Genomic DNA, 14,268 nt, shown 5'->3' with positions numbered 1-14,268 from the left:
TGCGATGGTATTTTCATCTTTTGCTCGTGGTATGGAGGTGATACCTAAATAAGTTCCCAGTTGCGCCGTCTTACCCTAAGCCAAATATACTTTGCAATCTATAAGCTAGGATTTCAGCCGGCTCAGCTGAGCCTTATTAACTGGGTTGAATGGCTGGTAATTAAGGTCACATTGGAAACACATCCAATTGACTGTTCAGCTTCTCCACAATACAACGGAGATCGGCATCAGCACGGCAGGCCGGAAGGAGAAGAAAGGTATATATATAGATCCTTGAACATAAGCCATCTTCCCCAATCGGCCCCAATATCCTCCGCTGCAGGTACCAGCATATCCGAGGCACGGATCAACCACTGAGCTCGTCCAATGCTCGTGGCCGAATATCAGGCAATGTAATCCGACATTAGGAGTTTGTCAAGACATCCATCAATCACATTGGATGTACCAATTTTTGACCTGTTGACCACCGTAAGATCGTAAGACTCGGAGAGTTAACGAGAGGGGAAGGCGCGCAAGAAACGGCAAGGAATAAGGCGAAGGAGATGGTCCCAGTGAGGGTTTCCATCTTTAGAAGTTCCCAACATGAAGTCGAACCGACAGGACTCTGCAACGGAGAAAGAAGCGGCCCGCACAAGATCTCGGTAAACGCAGGTCGATTTTGGCCCAGAGCCTTCGTCACTGCGAGTCTATAAAGCGTCCCTTCTTCCCCGTCAAACCCGCAACTCCAGACCACGCATCAACACCTCAAGCCAGCTCATCCGGTCCTCCCCTCGCAATTCTCGACGTCTCAAGATACACACCCGTGAAGCATCAAACTTTTCTTCCAAGATGAAGTCCGCAGTCTTCCTCCTTTTCACCTCCATCGCCGCCGTCATGGCCTCTCCAACCCCGCCGACCGGAGACGCCACCACCATCGCCGAACGGAATCCGCTCGAGGAGATTGTCCAGCGCGCTACTTGCAGGCACCCGGGCGAGTGCGGCTGGTTCAACTCGGGCCAGTGCGAATACCACTGTGACGGATACGGCGGCTTTGACTTCATGCAAGGCTGCGGTTGGAAGAGGAAGAGGTGTTGCTGCAACAAGTCCACTTAAACACGAGTGGGTGTTCTTGTCCAAGCCTGGTGGCGAAAGTGTGTGGGTAACTACCTACCGTACTATGTGTGGAGTGCTGTGAGATGATCCGAGGCTGACTGTGGGCTTGTTGTATTAGGCTTTAGGTTCGGAAGAGTGGGATGGATGATCCATCGAACGGTTCGGACAACATTCCTTCTTTTTCTGACGTGGGTCGGGTTGGTCCGGTTTGGGAAACAACATGCGATGGGAGTGATCAAGGGGTTATGTCTGTACCTTAGGCCGAACTAGCGAACGAACAGTGAAGCAACGTTCTGCTTTGTTGCATCATTCCCTTCATGTTCCCGACAGAAGATGATAGTTAAATCGAATGTGACACTGGAGCCGGTTCACGATGCGGGTGATATTGAATGGCTGCCTCCCCGCCCTCCCCTGTTATCGACCATGAATGTACCGTACTTCGAGCCGCTGAACATCCCTGCGTCCATGGGGTTCCGCACCGTTCAACCTTGGAACCCAGGTATCAACCGCAGTAAGGTAATGTCCTGAGTGTTGGACATATAGGTTAGTTGCGCCGTATGGGGAGCGAAAAACCTACCATACCTTAGATACCTGGAGACAAGCGTCCCACTGTCCTGATATCTTTGGATACGGTAACATTAACTAATTCGTCATTGAAATTCGTTAAGCGAGCCGTAGGTGCGCATCTCAAGCCATAGAACTGCATGGCTCGGTTCAGGAGCAGGCATCAACCGCGGTTGAAGGCACCAGGTACCTACCTAATCATGCATTAGCACCTCAACTACAGAGGGTGAAGCGGACTCTGGCCTATCCCACCGCAATGCCCGACACCAATTTGACACAACCTGGAAGCTTGCCAAAATCCCACGCTTGTTGCAGGCAACTCGTTCGGCGCCTCTGAACGTGATTGGACCGGCACATTGCCCACGCATGCTCGTTAGCTCCCCCATCTCTCTGTCACATACATGGTGCCTCCATTTTGTAGGTCCTGATCCCTCAGAATGGAGATGGGTAGTTAGAACATGCGACCGGAATGATCGAGAAGCTGCCAGACGCGACATTGATCCCTGGAGGCCCCAAGGGTCGATTCCTCTTCAAACCATCCCGGCATCACCACCAGAGCAGGGTATGAGATGTGCGCAACATTATGCCAACATGCCAGTGATATATTACAGATCCAATGGCACGCTGGGAACGCAGACTTTGGGACCTCTACCACAATAGGCGGATTCTGGCGCAGCCCGCTGCTGTCTTTGTCATGGTTGGGCCACCATTTCAAGGGCTACCACACTCAGGACCCCCATCATCATGCACTGGATGCGGTTCCGTCGGCAGATTGGAAGAATCCTACTCAGAATGGTGGGTTAGAATTGACTTTGCCGAGAACATACTGTATTAAGGTCCATGCACGACCGCATGCCCGGCAACCTCGGAGGGTCGTCGCATTTCCGACATTGATTAAGTCTATGATCCGATCCAACGCCATGACGAGTCTTAAACCAGGCGCAACTATGTTTCTGAACTGAATCCCTGAATCATTTCAGCCACCTTGCTATTACGTGGGTGTAGCCGACCTCACCTCATCTAAGCCATCAGTTACCCAAGGCGCAACTTGAACCCTCCCCTTGAGAAATCAGCAAACAGTCCAGGCACCAGATACACGACCTCACTCCCGTCAGCGTCAAGACCCTCCGACCAGAGTCATTTCGACCTGGCTCCGTCTCCATGGCAGACAAACCCTGCGCCCACTTCTCAAAACATGGCTGCACGACACTGGTGGCAAAGGATGGAGAGCTCTGCGATACGTGCCAAAAGAGCAGCTGTTGATGCATTGGCGGTCTGCCGGACATGGCCGACCGCCGTTGCCCCACGGTCCAGTCCCGAATCTGAACCCGCAAGGACGGCACCGATAATGGAAACCACATAACCATACGCGGATTCACCCGTTCAAGTGAATTATCCCAAGTGCAACTACACGATGCCTACATGTAAGCAGGTAGCTCATACTTGAGCTCGCTGGTGAGGACGACATTGGGCCGCATGCATTTTTCAGGTTATCATGTTTATATGTAATAGGGGGCTGTAATGGACGTTGAGGGGCCGAGCCTGTCTTTTCAAGTTGTTGATTTTGGGTCACGGTGTGATTAGACAGATCACAGTGATGTTAGGAGCCTACAGTCTCATGTGCTCTAAGTTGTTGGGGTCGGTGGGCAGAGTTGCAAACGTTAAGTCAGTTGGCCATCATTTCTTAATTCTCTTCTGCCCACTCAACCTTACCCTTTATGCTTTGTAGATCGACCGTCAATAACATTCTTCGGCTCAAAAGACGCTGTCTAAAGCAAATCATTGGACGGAAAATTGGTGATGCGGTGAAAATGAAGGAGGTACGTACAAGGTAAGTGAGGTGGTTGGCTCACTAAGGGATCGAAGGGCTTTGAGGGAACTCTTCAACCCTTCGCTCAACGGGTAGGACAAATCTGCCCGGCAACGCTGGTCAGTTCTCCCATTGAACCTCCATTTTTTCTTTTTTCTTTTTTTTCCTTTTTTATCTTTTCTCTCTATCTTTTCTTGTTTTTCTTTTTCTTTTCTCTTTTCCATATCTCTTCGACCGGCATCTTCTTCTTCCATATTGGGTCTGAGTGAAGGGAAACTGGGAGAGTGTACCGAGAAGGTACAATACGCATAAATCTCTGGGAGAGTGTACCGAGAACGTACAATACGCATAAATCTCTGGGAAAGGCACATGCCGGGCAGATTTTACAATACATGGCAATACGAACATTTTCTTGCGTAAGTCCCAAGTTTTTCTTGTTCGAACATGATTCTATGGTGGGGAGGTTGAAGATGGTAAGGTAGTTAACTAAAATAAAAGTCATTTCGCCTTTTTCTTAATTTGTTCTTCTGCCCCTCAAATTTGCCCTTAATCAGGGTTACGTTCTTTCTAGGCCGGGTCACTAAGTTATCATGTTTGTAAAGACGGTAGTTATGTACTGTAGGTACCTGGTTAGGGCAGGGCGACGCAGTATTGGAGGAAGAGTAATTAACTGAGGGCACTGGCAATCGGCAATACGACTTGTTAAAGATCTGACTTGCAAAGAACCTCAGGTGAACTATCCGAACTTACAACGAAAATAACTAACCTTGAAGGAGAGCTTACCGTAGTTTACGGTAAGAGACTGACGACAGCAAGTTCGGGTCTTGCCAGTGGGTCATCGGCCATTGACCAAGGTTACCAACCGCTCCGGTCTCCGAGGGGCAAGTCTCGATCACTCACGAGTACCTGTCTCAACTCGGATGAGGAGATCAGGCGTGATAAGAGCCTCGTTTCTTAGAGAAGCGCCGTGGTGCTCACGCGGGACTCATCACCCATCCGCGTGTCACTGAGCACATGGGGTATTAAGGGGCGAACCATGCAACAAGACACTAGGTAACTAAACATAACAAAGACGGGCGAGATATTGTGTCGGGTCCGTGATCTGGGAACAATGTCAGACCGGCCGATGAGGACACATGTTCTGGCCATAAGGACTTTGGGCACTCTCCATCCCAACATGAAGGTCATGGCTGAAATTGATGCTCCCCTGCTCCTCTACTGTTCGCAGCTGCCAACCAACAAACTGCTCACACCCAGCAATCTTGCCATCATCCGTTTTTCAATCTATACAGGTTGAATATTCTGGAGCGCGCCCAAACGGACCATTGTAGTGTACAACACCCCGCGACTCGCTACCATCAACCCACAACTACAAGCGTGACATTCAAGTGGGGCTCCAGTCAGAAAAACCGATTGACCATGACCCCCTCACGCGGTTCCGGGCAGCGGCAACGATGACTACCCCTTTGCGTACACCCAGTCACCTGGACCGGCACACTTGAATTCGACCCACATGACATGCTGGTCGACGCTTGCAGGAATTTCAGCGAGTATCCATGCACATTGTTGAAAGCAGCCGTTTCCCAAGCAGACCTCGACGACTATTGCGGCAACTCGCTCCGGAATGAAGCCGCCCTCTTCGACAGCTCCAAGCAGCGTATTGTGCTGTGGGAAGCCTGGGCAGGCGCACAGCGTATCTTTTCCCACCTCAACTGCTCGTGTCTTGCCTGGATCAAGTTCTAACTTAACTGGTGAGCAGATTCCATTGAGACTAAGGTCGGAAACGTCAAGCAATTGACCGAGCACATTGTCGGAAAGCGGCGGATCCAAACTGTCGTCATGTGTAAGTTCAAAAGCACATCCCAAACCGCCGTGTGCCGGCCATCCACTGACATGCCACTGAACACTGGTAGCTTCCTGGAATTGGACAATTCGACAGCTCCGTTCAACTGCTCTCCCGAGATCTTCAAAACCCTCCTCACCTACCATCATACGTGAACGTTAACCAGACTAGAGACGGCAGAAGAAAACTGACGGTACGTAACAGAGGTCGAGTATTCTTTCCCTGACTCAGTCTTCGCCTTTGGGGAGCAGGACGAGCCGCTTGAGGCCGGTCTTGCTCATTTCCGCTCCGACGACAAACTGAGCCTTCAAGAACGATGGCCAGCTGTTGGACGCCTCGGCCGTTCTGGCGAGGAGATTCGCCATTCCTTCCTGCTACGATCGGTAAAACGCGCCAGGGGTGCAACTGACCCATGGCCCATCCGCCAGGTTGCCGTCTACCATTCCTTCGATGTCGACGAGGGGCTCTCACTCGCTTGGCGTACAAGGTCGGTCCAGCTTTCGACACGTCCCTTGCGACCTACTTGTTCTTCGCTGGTGCGAGCAGAGACGGCGTAGGTATGTTCGCGTCATGGAGGAGCACATTCTAGATTCCCTTGCCAAGGCAAAGACAACTCCCATCGACAGCGAGCCACGGCTCACCCGACTTTCCCGCAAGACAGAGACGATGGTTTCCTCATTCTCCAGTATCAGCGAGATGGCCAAGCCCGCCGCTTGCACAGTTGATTCCAAGATACGAAGCATATTCAGTCCGTTAGGCGACACCTGCTGCCTTGTTCAACCACTCCCGATGTCGCCCGAGACCCACAACCAACATCCACTTCCTCGAAAAAGGTGCCGGAGGAGATCCTCGCCTTGAACATGCTCGATTACAAAGAGCTGCGGAAGCTCAGCATACTGTCAGAACGGTTCGAGAAGGCGGCACTGGTTATCCATATGAACGTTGGTGCGCTTGGAGACGCTCATGACTACTACCAACGCCTCTCTCGCTGCCCCCACCTGAAACCCGACATCCAGGCTCACATGGAGAAGTCAATATCGGACTTTTTGCTCAAAGTCGAGCAAATTATTCGCAGCCTCGAGACCCGGCACACCCAGCTCGTATCCTTGCGCAGCCAGTTGGAGAATGGGAAAAGATTTTGGTACGTAAAGGAGGGTCTCTATCTGGTTGGTCAGTTCGACTGAAATGTTGCAGTATAAAGGCCTCCTGCAGCTGCTGAGCTGCGAATAAGCCGCATCATTGCCGACGTCAGCCTCGGCGGCATGGCCCGTAGGACGGAGCGAGAGATTGTGTTGATGCACACACCAGCCTATCGGCGACCTCTTCCGTCCCGCTACATTTCTTGGAGTAAGCCACGGCTCCTCGCTTCTGCTACGCCCATATGACAAGGTAGAGGCTCACAAGCAATAGACCTTCATCAGAAGAGGCACGTTCAATCGAATGGACAGAGAGACAGGATACCGGGGAGGGGGGACCGGTTCTTTCGCGCATAATTCTGTCTCTGGGTTATCTGTAGGTGGCGATCTGCAGGACGATGACGGTCTTGGCATCTTGCCTCTGCCTGGTAATGAACATCCTAGCCAGGGTGAAGGCAAAGGAGACAATCACCGAGGACCAGGCGGTGACAGCAGCTATGGCCCGGCCTCGGGAGGTTGCAGTCGAAGAGAAAGCGAATAGATCGTGGACAAGGTATCTTGATTTTTGTAAGAAATGGGACAGTGAAAAGTACAATACCCACCGTACCGTCGATCAACCGATATCATTGATAAGGCGCGAACAGACACATTGCTCCTCTAGAAACAATCTCTTGACAGTCTCCCAACGTCAGAAGAACAGCTCCGAGTTTGCTCCCTCAGGCTGGCGCCAGCTTTCCCTTGCTCCAGTCTCCCAGGTACCCGTTCCTTCCCCAATGTGAAACAATGGAGCTGTCTGTACCATAACTGTTGGCACTTTGGATCATGTCAGCAGCAAATGCAGTGATGCAGTGATGTGATCCGACATGGCAGACAACTTCTACCTCGTCGAGTTGCCACGAGAGCCGAGCCTGGCAAGTCATTTCAATTCCCATTTGTCAGTTTCTCTTCCTTGTCGCATGTCAGGATTTGAGCACGATGTTCCGCTTAGCGGCAGGGCACGCAGGCACACTCACCACGACCAATCCCATGCATTGCCCGGACGTTTTCGGCGGATCCGAAATTCCGGACCATGCCCGGTCCCCTACGGGATCGCCGGTCGGAGGCCCCACTTGGCACGAACTCAACGCTTTCTTGGAGTGGCCTCTGGCTAAGCCAGGGCTTAGATCTACTCAGTTGCCCACAAACCGGGCACGTTTTCGATGCATCTCATATTTTGCATCGACAGTCCCAGCAGATCTAGGGCGGCCGGCTATCGGGCGGACCGGCATCTCGGTGCCGGGCCCAAGGATCAATTTGGGCAGGTGGGGCCGTGCGATCCATGAATCATTATCTCCACTCTTGGCGGCCGCTCGTCGCGCCTACAAAAGCCGTTGCAAGCGGATGCTGATAGAAGCTGGAGATCCAATCCATCAGGTTTTCTCCCTAGTCCCTTGTCCTGCTGCAGATCCTTCAAACATCACCGAAACGCAGTCGACTACAAACCATGTCTCAATATCCTCAGCAAGGGTAAGTCAATAAAGTCATGGGTGGAACTCGACCACTTCACGAATCCTATCATGGCGCCGAACAACTGACAGCTGTTTTTTTATCAACTGCAGTGGTTATCCTCCTCCCCAGAGCTACCAAGGTTACCCACCTCCGCAAGGCCCTCCGCAGCCTTACCCGCCTCAGGGCTACCCGCCTCCCCAAGGTTACGCACCCCAGCCCCAGCCGATGCAGTATCAGCAGGCACCGCCGCCCAAGGAGGAGAAGAGCCACGGCTGCTTGTACTCTTGGTAAGCTTGGAAGTGTCTGCCTCGCTTTCCAGTCCCAATAGCTGACTCAGTATCTGCCTCTAGCATTGCTGCCATTTGTTGCTGCTGGCTCTGCGGCGAGACATGCGAGTGCTGTTTGGAGTGCCTGGATTGCTGCTTCTGAGCGAACCACGACCACTGATCGTGTCCTTTGATGCGCTTCCCTGAGCCGACGATTGACGATCATCAAGATTTGATGAACGCCTCTAAGTCAGAATCCATGCCAGAACGCGATGATACTACCCGCACGTTGTAGACGTATAAGAATAGGCTCCGGCCTCGTATCTTAGCAGGCGATTCCTCCTCCGGCCTCGAAGTGGCCGGCGGTAATTCGCGTATTGTAATTTCGGCACGCGCGGGATCAAATCCTTTGCAGAGTCAACAGGGTAAAATTTGTGAAACAACATTCTTTCAACAACTTTGGGTAGACCACTGCAGGATACATTTTGGCCATGCTGGGTCTTGAGCAGCTTTGAGCTGTCAGACTCGGCTCAACAGTATCAGCTCCTGGCGGGCTGGCAATGCATTTATTTTACTGTAGTCCTACCCATACCTGAAATTGGTACGCAACCAGCCCTAATGCATGAGACCGGAAGTCCCAGTCCGCTCACAATCTCTCAGCTACCTTGTGTAGTTTCGAGGATCCATTTCTCACAAACTCTCGAGCATCACTGTCCTCCTCACAAGGCGCACACGAAAACTCGATCCTCCAGAACTTTTCCCGACAGATATCTGGATCCTCGGCCAAACATGCCTCGAAAGATATGCGCATCCGGGATTGCCTTCCTTGAACGACAACAGATGAAGTCCTGGGCATTCTGTGGTATATCAACCGCTCCAAGAAATATTTCCTGTGGAAGTCCCACCCGCAGACCTCGGTGCGGAACTCGGACAGTGCCGTCGCAAACCTGGCATAATCAAGCACGGTACACTGAAGTGACTCATGGTTTGTCGACGACCAGCCGGTGGCGCAAAAGACGCACTCAAATTCGACTTCGACTGGTTCTCCAAGATTAGAGAGAACACCGCCTCTGAGCCGCACCATGGCGGAATCGTGCTCAGTGCTGTGTCCGGTCAAATAAAATACTCGGTCCTGCCCGTCAAAGCGGTGCCAGGGCAAGATGTCCAGTATGTTTAGCCACATTCCGGTTGGCAGTTGGATCTGGATGGCAGAAGATCGTGTCTGTCCGATGAAATCAGAATCCGCGGCTTTTCGAGCTTTTCCCGGCTCCTGAAGCTCTTCTGGCAGCGGCAGCTCTGGCAGTAGATAGCGGCTGGTCGGGATGATGGAGCGGACCAGCGGTCTGGAGAACTCGACGATTTCGTATGGGTTCTCCCTCACAAACTCGAAATGACCAATCTTCCGAAGGCGCACACAGAGCGTGACATCCGGCCTGGATTCGGCGTGGCAATCGAGCGGCAGGAGATAGCGATACCCTCCATTCTCCGGGGTCATTTCGAGCAAGATTTGCATTCTCACTATGATGCTGCCGTTCATAGGCAATAGCTCATGCCGAGAAAACGGCCATTTCTTGATGAACGACCGACATGGGGAAAACGCGGCGGGGTTTAGGGCGTATACACCGGAGTACTCGCGGCGTTGAGGTTTGCTGGCCGTGGTAGCAAGAGATGGCTCCAGCTTCCAGGCGAAAATGCTCAGGTCGGGCACAGAGCTGACGATGGTGTCTTGCAGTCGTCGGAAAGCCCGCTTCCCCTCGCCGTATATGAAAGGGTGGTGCACTCCGAAAATGCCCAAGAGACAATACGCACTGTCCTCAACCCTTGTCGTCTGCCTCCCCGCAGCCCAAGACATCTTTTGTGCAACAGACACCGAGGACAATCGCCGCCTGTGCAAAAGAATGTCTCGGTCGATCCCGGTGATGTGCGAGAGCCTTTCGGCGAGGTCCTCCTTTGTTCCCCTCCTGTTCCATTGTGCGTCGAAGAAGATAATGCATTCTGGAGCGATGAGTTCTTGGAGCGTCCATCCCCGGGTAAACCAGCGGCACGCTCCCAGCTGGTCCAACGGCGCGGTAGCCTCCAAATCCGAAAGATAGGCGTAGCAGACTTCGGAACGCGCGTACCAGGTGTACATGGAGTTGATGGCTTCTGTCAATTCTGCGCTGCTGGATTTGTCGATGCAGCAAGTGTCGATCCATATATGATTCAGAGCCTGATGCTGGCTTTGCGCCTGGAGACATGCTGAGCCGATCTTGTCGTAGCCCTGCCTGCCGGTAAGGTCGTTCGCTGGATTCACAATCTTAGCGAAGGAGATCTCATCGCCACCCCATGTATGCGACAGGATGGCATACGGGGGGATATCGACGATGCACTCCTCCAAGCGGCGGTGCGAGTGTTCAGAAGTCTCGTACTGACGGTCGCGTTAAGCTGGAGACATTGAAGAGTTCCCTGATGCTGCTTTACGTGCAGTATATCTTGGGCTACAAAAGTGAACTCAACTTTTTCTGGGATCTGCTTGGTTTTGGGCGTCGCCATTTAGCCTCCAGAGTGGCATGAACGCCCAATCGAAGGAGGCTCGAATCACACATACTGAAAAATGCGGGCGGTTTAGCGCGAGCAATGTCCACCACACATTATGCCACTTATCATGTAAGGCTCTTTTTCTAGGCTACTGAACCAGGCGCTGGTTTAGCTGGGCGAACTGCAGAGCATGAAGCGACGAGGCTAAGCCTCAGTGGCGTTCGAGGGCTGCATGCACGTTACGAACAGCCAAGAGGCTGTCACGCCGACGGAAATTCCACAGAAGGGGTTCGAGCTACACACAACTTCATGTTTCGACATCAACCGTGGTTGAAAAGGGTTGGTGGACTCGGACACCGCCACTGCTCTGGCAACGGCGCTGCGCTAACCTATTGGGCCTTGCTGCCTTCCAACCTGAGGGGACTGCTGGAAGGAAGGACTGTCAAATCATTGGACGTCTTCAATTTCAAGGTCTGGGAAGGAACAACGCACCCTTCACAGGCAGCTTGCTCGCAGGTACCGCTCTGTCCAGTCCGTTAGTGCGGCCCAAAATAATGTATGTAAAAATCATTCTCTCGACTAAGGTACCCCTTTTAACAGATCGGTCAGTCCAGGTACATCAGTTGTGGCTGCGCGGAGTGTGCAGTTGGCCGTAAGGAAATGCAGTATGCTGGCATCGGCGTGTTTTGTGCTGACCTGTCGATGGCAGGGAAGCAGCATCGACCGCCACTCCACTTGCCAGTCCCAACGGAGCACTCCTGCCATGACGCTGACCGTGTTGTCGCTCTCGATGCCATCGAGGTTGCCAGCCTCTTCGCCACGATGGCAACCAAGATCGCTCGCTGGCTTGCCTCTCCGCTGCTGCCACATATGGTATGTACCTTGCAGGTCCGTCAATTACAACGGAACAGCGGGGTTGAAGCCGCGCGGGATGAAAGATGAAAGCGCGGTCACCGGTGCTCATCATGCAGAAAATCGATTGGCGACTACCAAGTAACCTATCTTGTCCGTCGGTGGGGCTTGCGTCGTCTCTCGCGACGCCATCTTTGAAAATCTCGTCGACGCTCGGTCAAATGGTTGTTGTTGTCGTGGACGATCAGATAAATGCAATCATTTACAATGGACGATGGCGGTTGAGAGAGCTACCTCGCAATCAACGTGGCTCGATCGCAGGGAAGCGAGGAATAACATAAACGCCAAGATTAACCCTGCCCTAGTTACAGCCCGTCCCCCTTGATGAGTTCCATTCGGTTGTCGGCCGGCTCGGTGGGTCCACCGATCGTTCGGCGCCAACTTGCCTAATTTGGGCAACTGAGTCCGCCGGAGCTCCGCCTATTCCGAGTTACTCCTCCGAAGCCCCGGTTTCCACCACACAAAAGTCCGCATTAATAAGAAGCGCATCGCATACCTGACTTCGCGTTGGCAATCGAGACAGCATGACCGCGGAACCAGTATGGAGTCAAACACAAGCTCGTCCTCGACGCCCTCTCTTGCTCTGGAGGGACCGGCTCTCCCACGAGGATGCACGCTTCGCCCCGGGTACCCGCCAGTCCCAGCTTACCTCCACCTCCGAGCGACATCGGGCCTTTACCCCAAAACACCAGCCCAAGCCGAGCCCATCGCACGCAACAGCTGGTACGGCTGCTACATCACATGTTCCCCTGCCCCAAACAACACCACTACCACCACGAGCAGTACCGAGAAGGAGGAAACAATCGTCGCAATGGGCCGCATAATAGGCGATGGGGGATGGTACTTCCACATCGCCGACATGGCCGTTTTGCCAGCGCATCAGCGAAAAGGGCTTGGCGGGGCCGTGCTGAGGCACTTGTTGGCGTACATCAAGGAGAAGGCGCCGCAAGACGGCACGGGGGCATATGTCACGCTGTTTGCGGACGCGCCAGGCAGGGCGCTGTATGCGCGGAACGGGTTCGTCGAGACGACGCCGGGTCAGCTGGGGATGATGATGCCTATGGGGTGGGAGCAGCGATCAGGGTAATACAGAGTGGGTGGGGAGATGTTGAGGATGGACTGTGTGTGGGAGGATCATGCTGTGGTGCATATAGAATTCAGACTACGACAGCCTGAAGGGGCAGTCAGGTTTGCAATTACTTTAGTCAATGGCAGGAAAGTCCTCTACCAACTGAGTTACGCAGTGGAGGGAGTCTCCCGGTTGTGGCGCAACGCAGTGGTATCCTTAAAAGACTTATGATCTGCCTTGGACTCTAAAGGCCCGCAAAGAATAATACCGTAAGGTAGGTAATAGTGTCTGGTGTCGAGTGGAACTCTTCAGCACGTCTATCTCAGTCGACTCGGAAGAGAAAGGAAGGTGTATGGCCCACTCGCTGAGAGTGGAAGATGCATGGCCCAGTCGCAAAAAAAAAACGGAAGGTGCATCTCTCGGTCCCGTCTCTTTCAAAAGGAAGAACCACGCACTAACCCCCATCACCAGCCGCACTTTGACCTCTTTTCAACTTTTTTGTTGACCAGTGCAGTGATGTGTTTTAGTGGCACCGTTCTCTGTTCCTGGGCAGAGTTCTACCTGTGCTGGAGCGTGCAAGATTTTGCCGACTTGAACATGATAGTAGAGTTGGGCGATAGTTATACAACACCGTCCGGATCAACTCACATACTGGCTACGATTCGAGATATTTGCACTATGGCTTGTTGCCACTCAGAATTAATTACTCTGCTTCTTCCACCTCAATTATAACAGTGCATTGGAGATATCCGTAAAAGCATCAGTCTCTGCTGATCCTGCCCCCGGCTCACCCCGGCCTCTCTCCTCTTCCCTGTACAGCGGCATTAGTCCCTTATCCAATGCATGATCGTGACGAGTTAATGCTCCCATTTCCGCTTACACTCGCAGGATTTGTTACTTTGTAGTCCTGATTACAAGTGATTTATATGCCTTCTGGTGTGTTGCCATCTGCTTTGTGCTGCGCGATTGGCAGTGATGTGTCAGTAGAAGCGTCGGGCGCAAAAGCAGCTTAAGAAACTGATAACCCTGCTAAGCTTCCCATCGTGATCCCACTGGAGAATTCCATTATTCTCTTCTGCACCATACTCAAACCTAACCTAGGAAAGGGAATGACCGCGACCCGAGTAGCTTGTTGCGTGTCGAATTTGGATGAACATTGTAACAACTCGTAATTCCACTTAAGCCCTAGGGCACAGCGGTGTAGGAATAATAATAATTCCACTTAATCCTTGGAGCGTGCATCAGGATGGCAAGTGCAAATTATAGTCATTGAATTGACTTAGAGAATTTAACTCAAGTGATGCTTATCACACGCGGCACTCTAATGAGATCCAGGGATGTAGTTCTCCTTCATAGCCTACATATCATTTACGGCTTCTTAGTTTCTCTCTCCGCTGAGAACTAAGATTGGATGGAGCGCTGGGATGCATGATGGATCTTACATGTCTGAAATCTAAAACGTTATATACAGCTCCGAGAGGGATCACCAAGGCGCTTGGAAAAGCCCAAAACAAGAGTCTACGGATAGTGGCAGGAGCCTTCAAGTCCACACCCACTCGGAACCTTGAAAC

General features: G+C 52.4%; 6 protein-coding genes across 6 annotated transcripts; 5 read left to right on the top strand and 1 right to left on the bottom strand.

Annotated features, from left to right (window-relative positions):
* The first annotated feature begins 340 nt into the window (after positions 1-340).
* On the top strand, positions 341-1,356 carry N657DRAFT_644023 (uncharacterized protein). The gene is made up of 2 exons (XM_062792672.1): positions 341-1,134; positions 1,211-1,356. The coding sequence occupies exon 1, from the start codon at positions 829-831 to the stop codon at positions 1,090-1,092; it is 264 nt and encodes an 87-aa protein (XP_062648957.1). The 5' UTR covers positions 341-828; the 3' UTR covers positions 1,093-1,134; positions 1,211-1,356.
* Positions 1,357-2,533: 1,177 nt separating this feature from the next.
* N657DRAFT_644022 (uncharacterized protein) lies at positions 2,534-3,464 on the top strand. Its single transcript, XM_062792671.1, has one exon. It carries the CDS (start codon positions 2,852-2,854, stop codon positions 3,017-3,019), a length of 168 nt encoding a protein of 55 aa, XP_062648956.1. The 5' UTR covers positions 2,534-2,851; the 3' UTR covers positions 3,020-3,464.
* Positions 3,465-4,984: 1,520 nt separating this feature from the next.
* Positions 4,985-6,986, top strand: N657DRAFT_633073 (uncharacterized protein; the record flags this gene model as incomplete). Its single annotated transcript, XM_062791188.1, has 7 exons — positions 4,985-5,159; positions 5,226-5,338; positions 5,380-5,502; positions 5,561-5,796; positions 6,067-6,450; positions 6,511-6,656; positions 6,826-6,986. 7 exons carry the CDS (start codon positions 4,985-4,987, stop codon positions 6,984-6,986), a joined length of 1,338 nt encoding a protein of 445 aa, XP_062648955.1.
* A 705-nt stretch (positions 6,987-7,691) lies between these two features.
* Positions 7,692-8,442, top strand: N657DRAFT_358099 (uncharacterized protein). Its single transcript, XM_062786958.1, has 3 exons — positions 7,692-7,951; positions 8,023-8,220; positions 8,284-8,442. The coding sequence occupies exons 1-3, from the start codon at positions 7,826-7,828 to the stop codon at positions 8,404-8,406; spliced, it is 447 nt and encodes a 148-aa protein (XP_062648954.1). The 5' UTR covers positions 7,692-7,825; the 3' UTR covers positions 8,407-8,442.
* A 624-nt stretch (positions 8,443-9,066) lies between these two features.
* Positions 9,067-10,848, bottom strand: N657DRAFT_663098 (HET-domain-containing protein; the record flags this gene model as incomplete). The annotated part of the gene is made up of 3 exons (XM_062795163.1): positions 10,612-10,848; positions 9,823-10,570; positions 9,067-9,089 (listed from the first exon to the last, which is right to left on the bottom strand). The coding sequence occupies exons 1-3, from the start codon at positions 10,729-10,731 to the stop codon at positions 9,067-9,069; spliced, it is 891 nt and encodes a 296-aa protein (XP_062648953.1). The 5' UTR covers positions 10,732-10,848.
* Positions 10,849-12,009: 1,161 nt separating this feature from the next.
* N657DRAFT_644015 (uncharacterized protein) lies at positions 12,010-12,785 on the top strand. Its single transcript, XM_062792670.1, has 2 exons — positions 12,010-12,189; positions 12,237-12,785. The coding sequence occupies exons 1-2, from the start codon at positions 12,153-12,155 to the stop codon at positions 12,713-12,715; spliced, it is 516 nt and encodes a 171-aa protein (XP_062648952.1). The 5' UTR covers positions 12,010-12,152; the 3' UTR covers positions 12,716-12,785.
* The last annotated feature ends 1,483 nt before the right edge of the window (positions 12,786-14,268 follow it).

Source organism: Parathielavia appendiculata (assembly GCF_033297405.1).
Source record: "Parathielavia appendiculata strain CBS 731.68 unplaced genomic scaffold N657scaffold_4, whole genome shotgun sequence".
NCBI lineage: Eukaryota > Fungi > Ascomycota > Sordariomycetes > Sordariales > Chaetomiaceae > Parathielavia > Parathielavia appendiculata.
The sequence above is the reverse complement of the archived record's forward strand: the minus strand, read 5'-3'. Positions and strand labels throughout refer to the sequence as shown.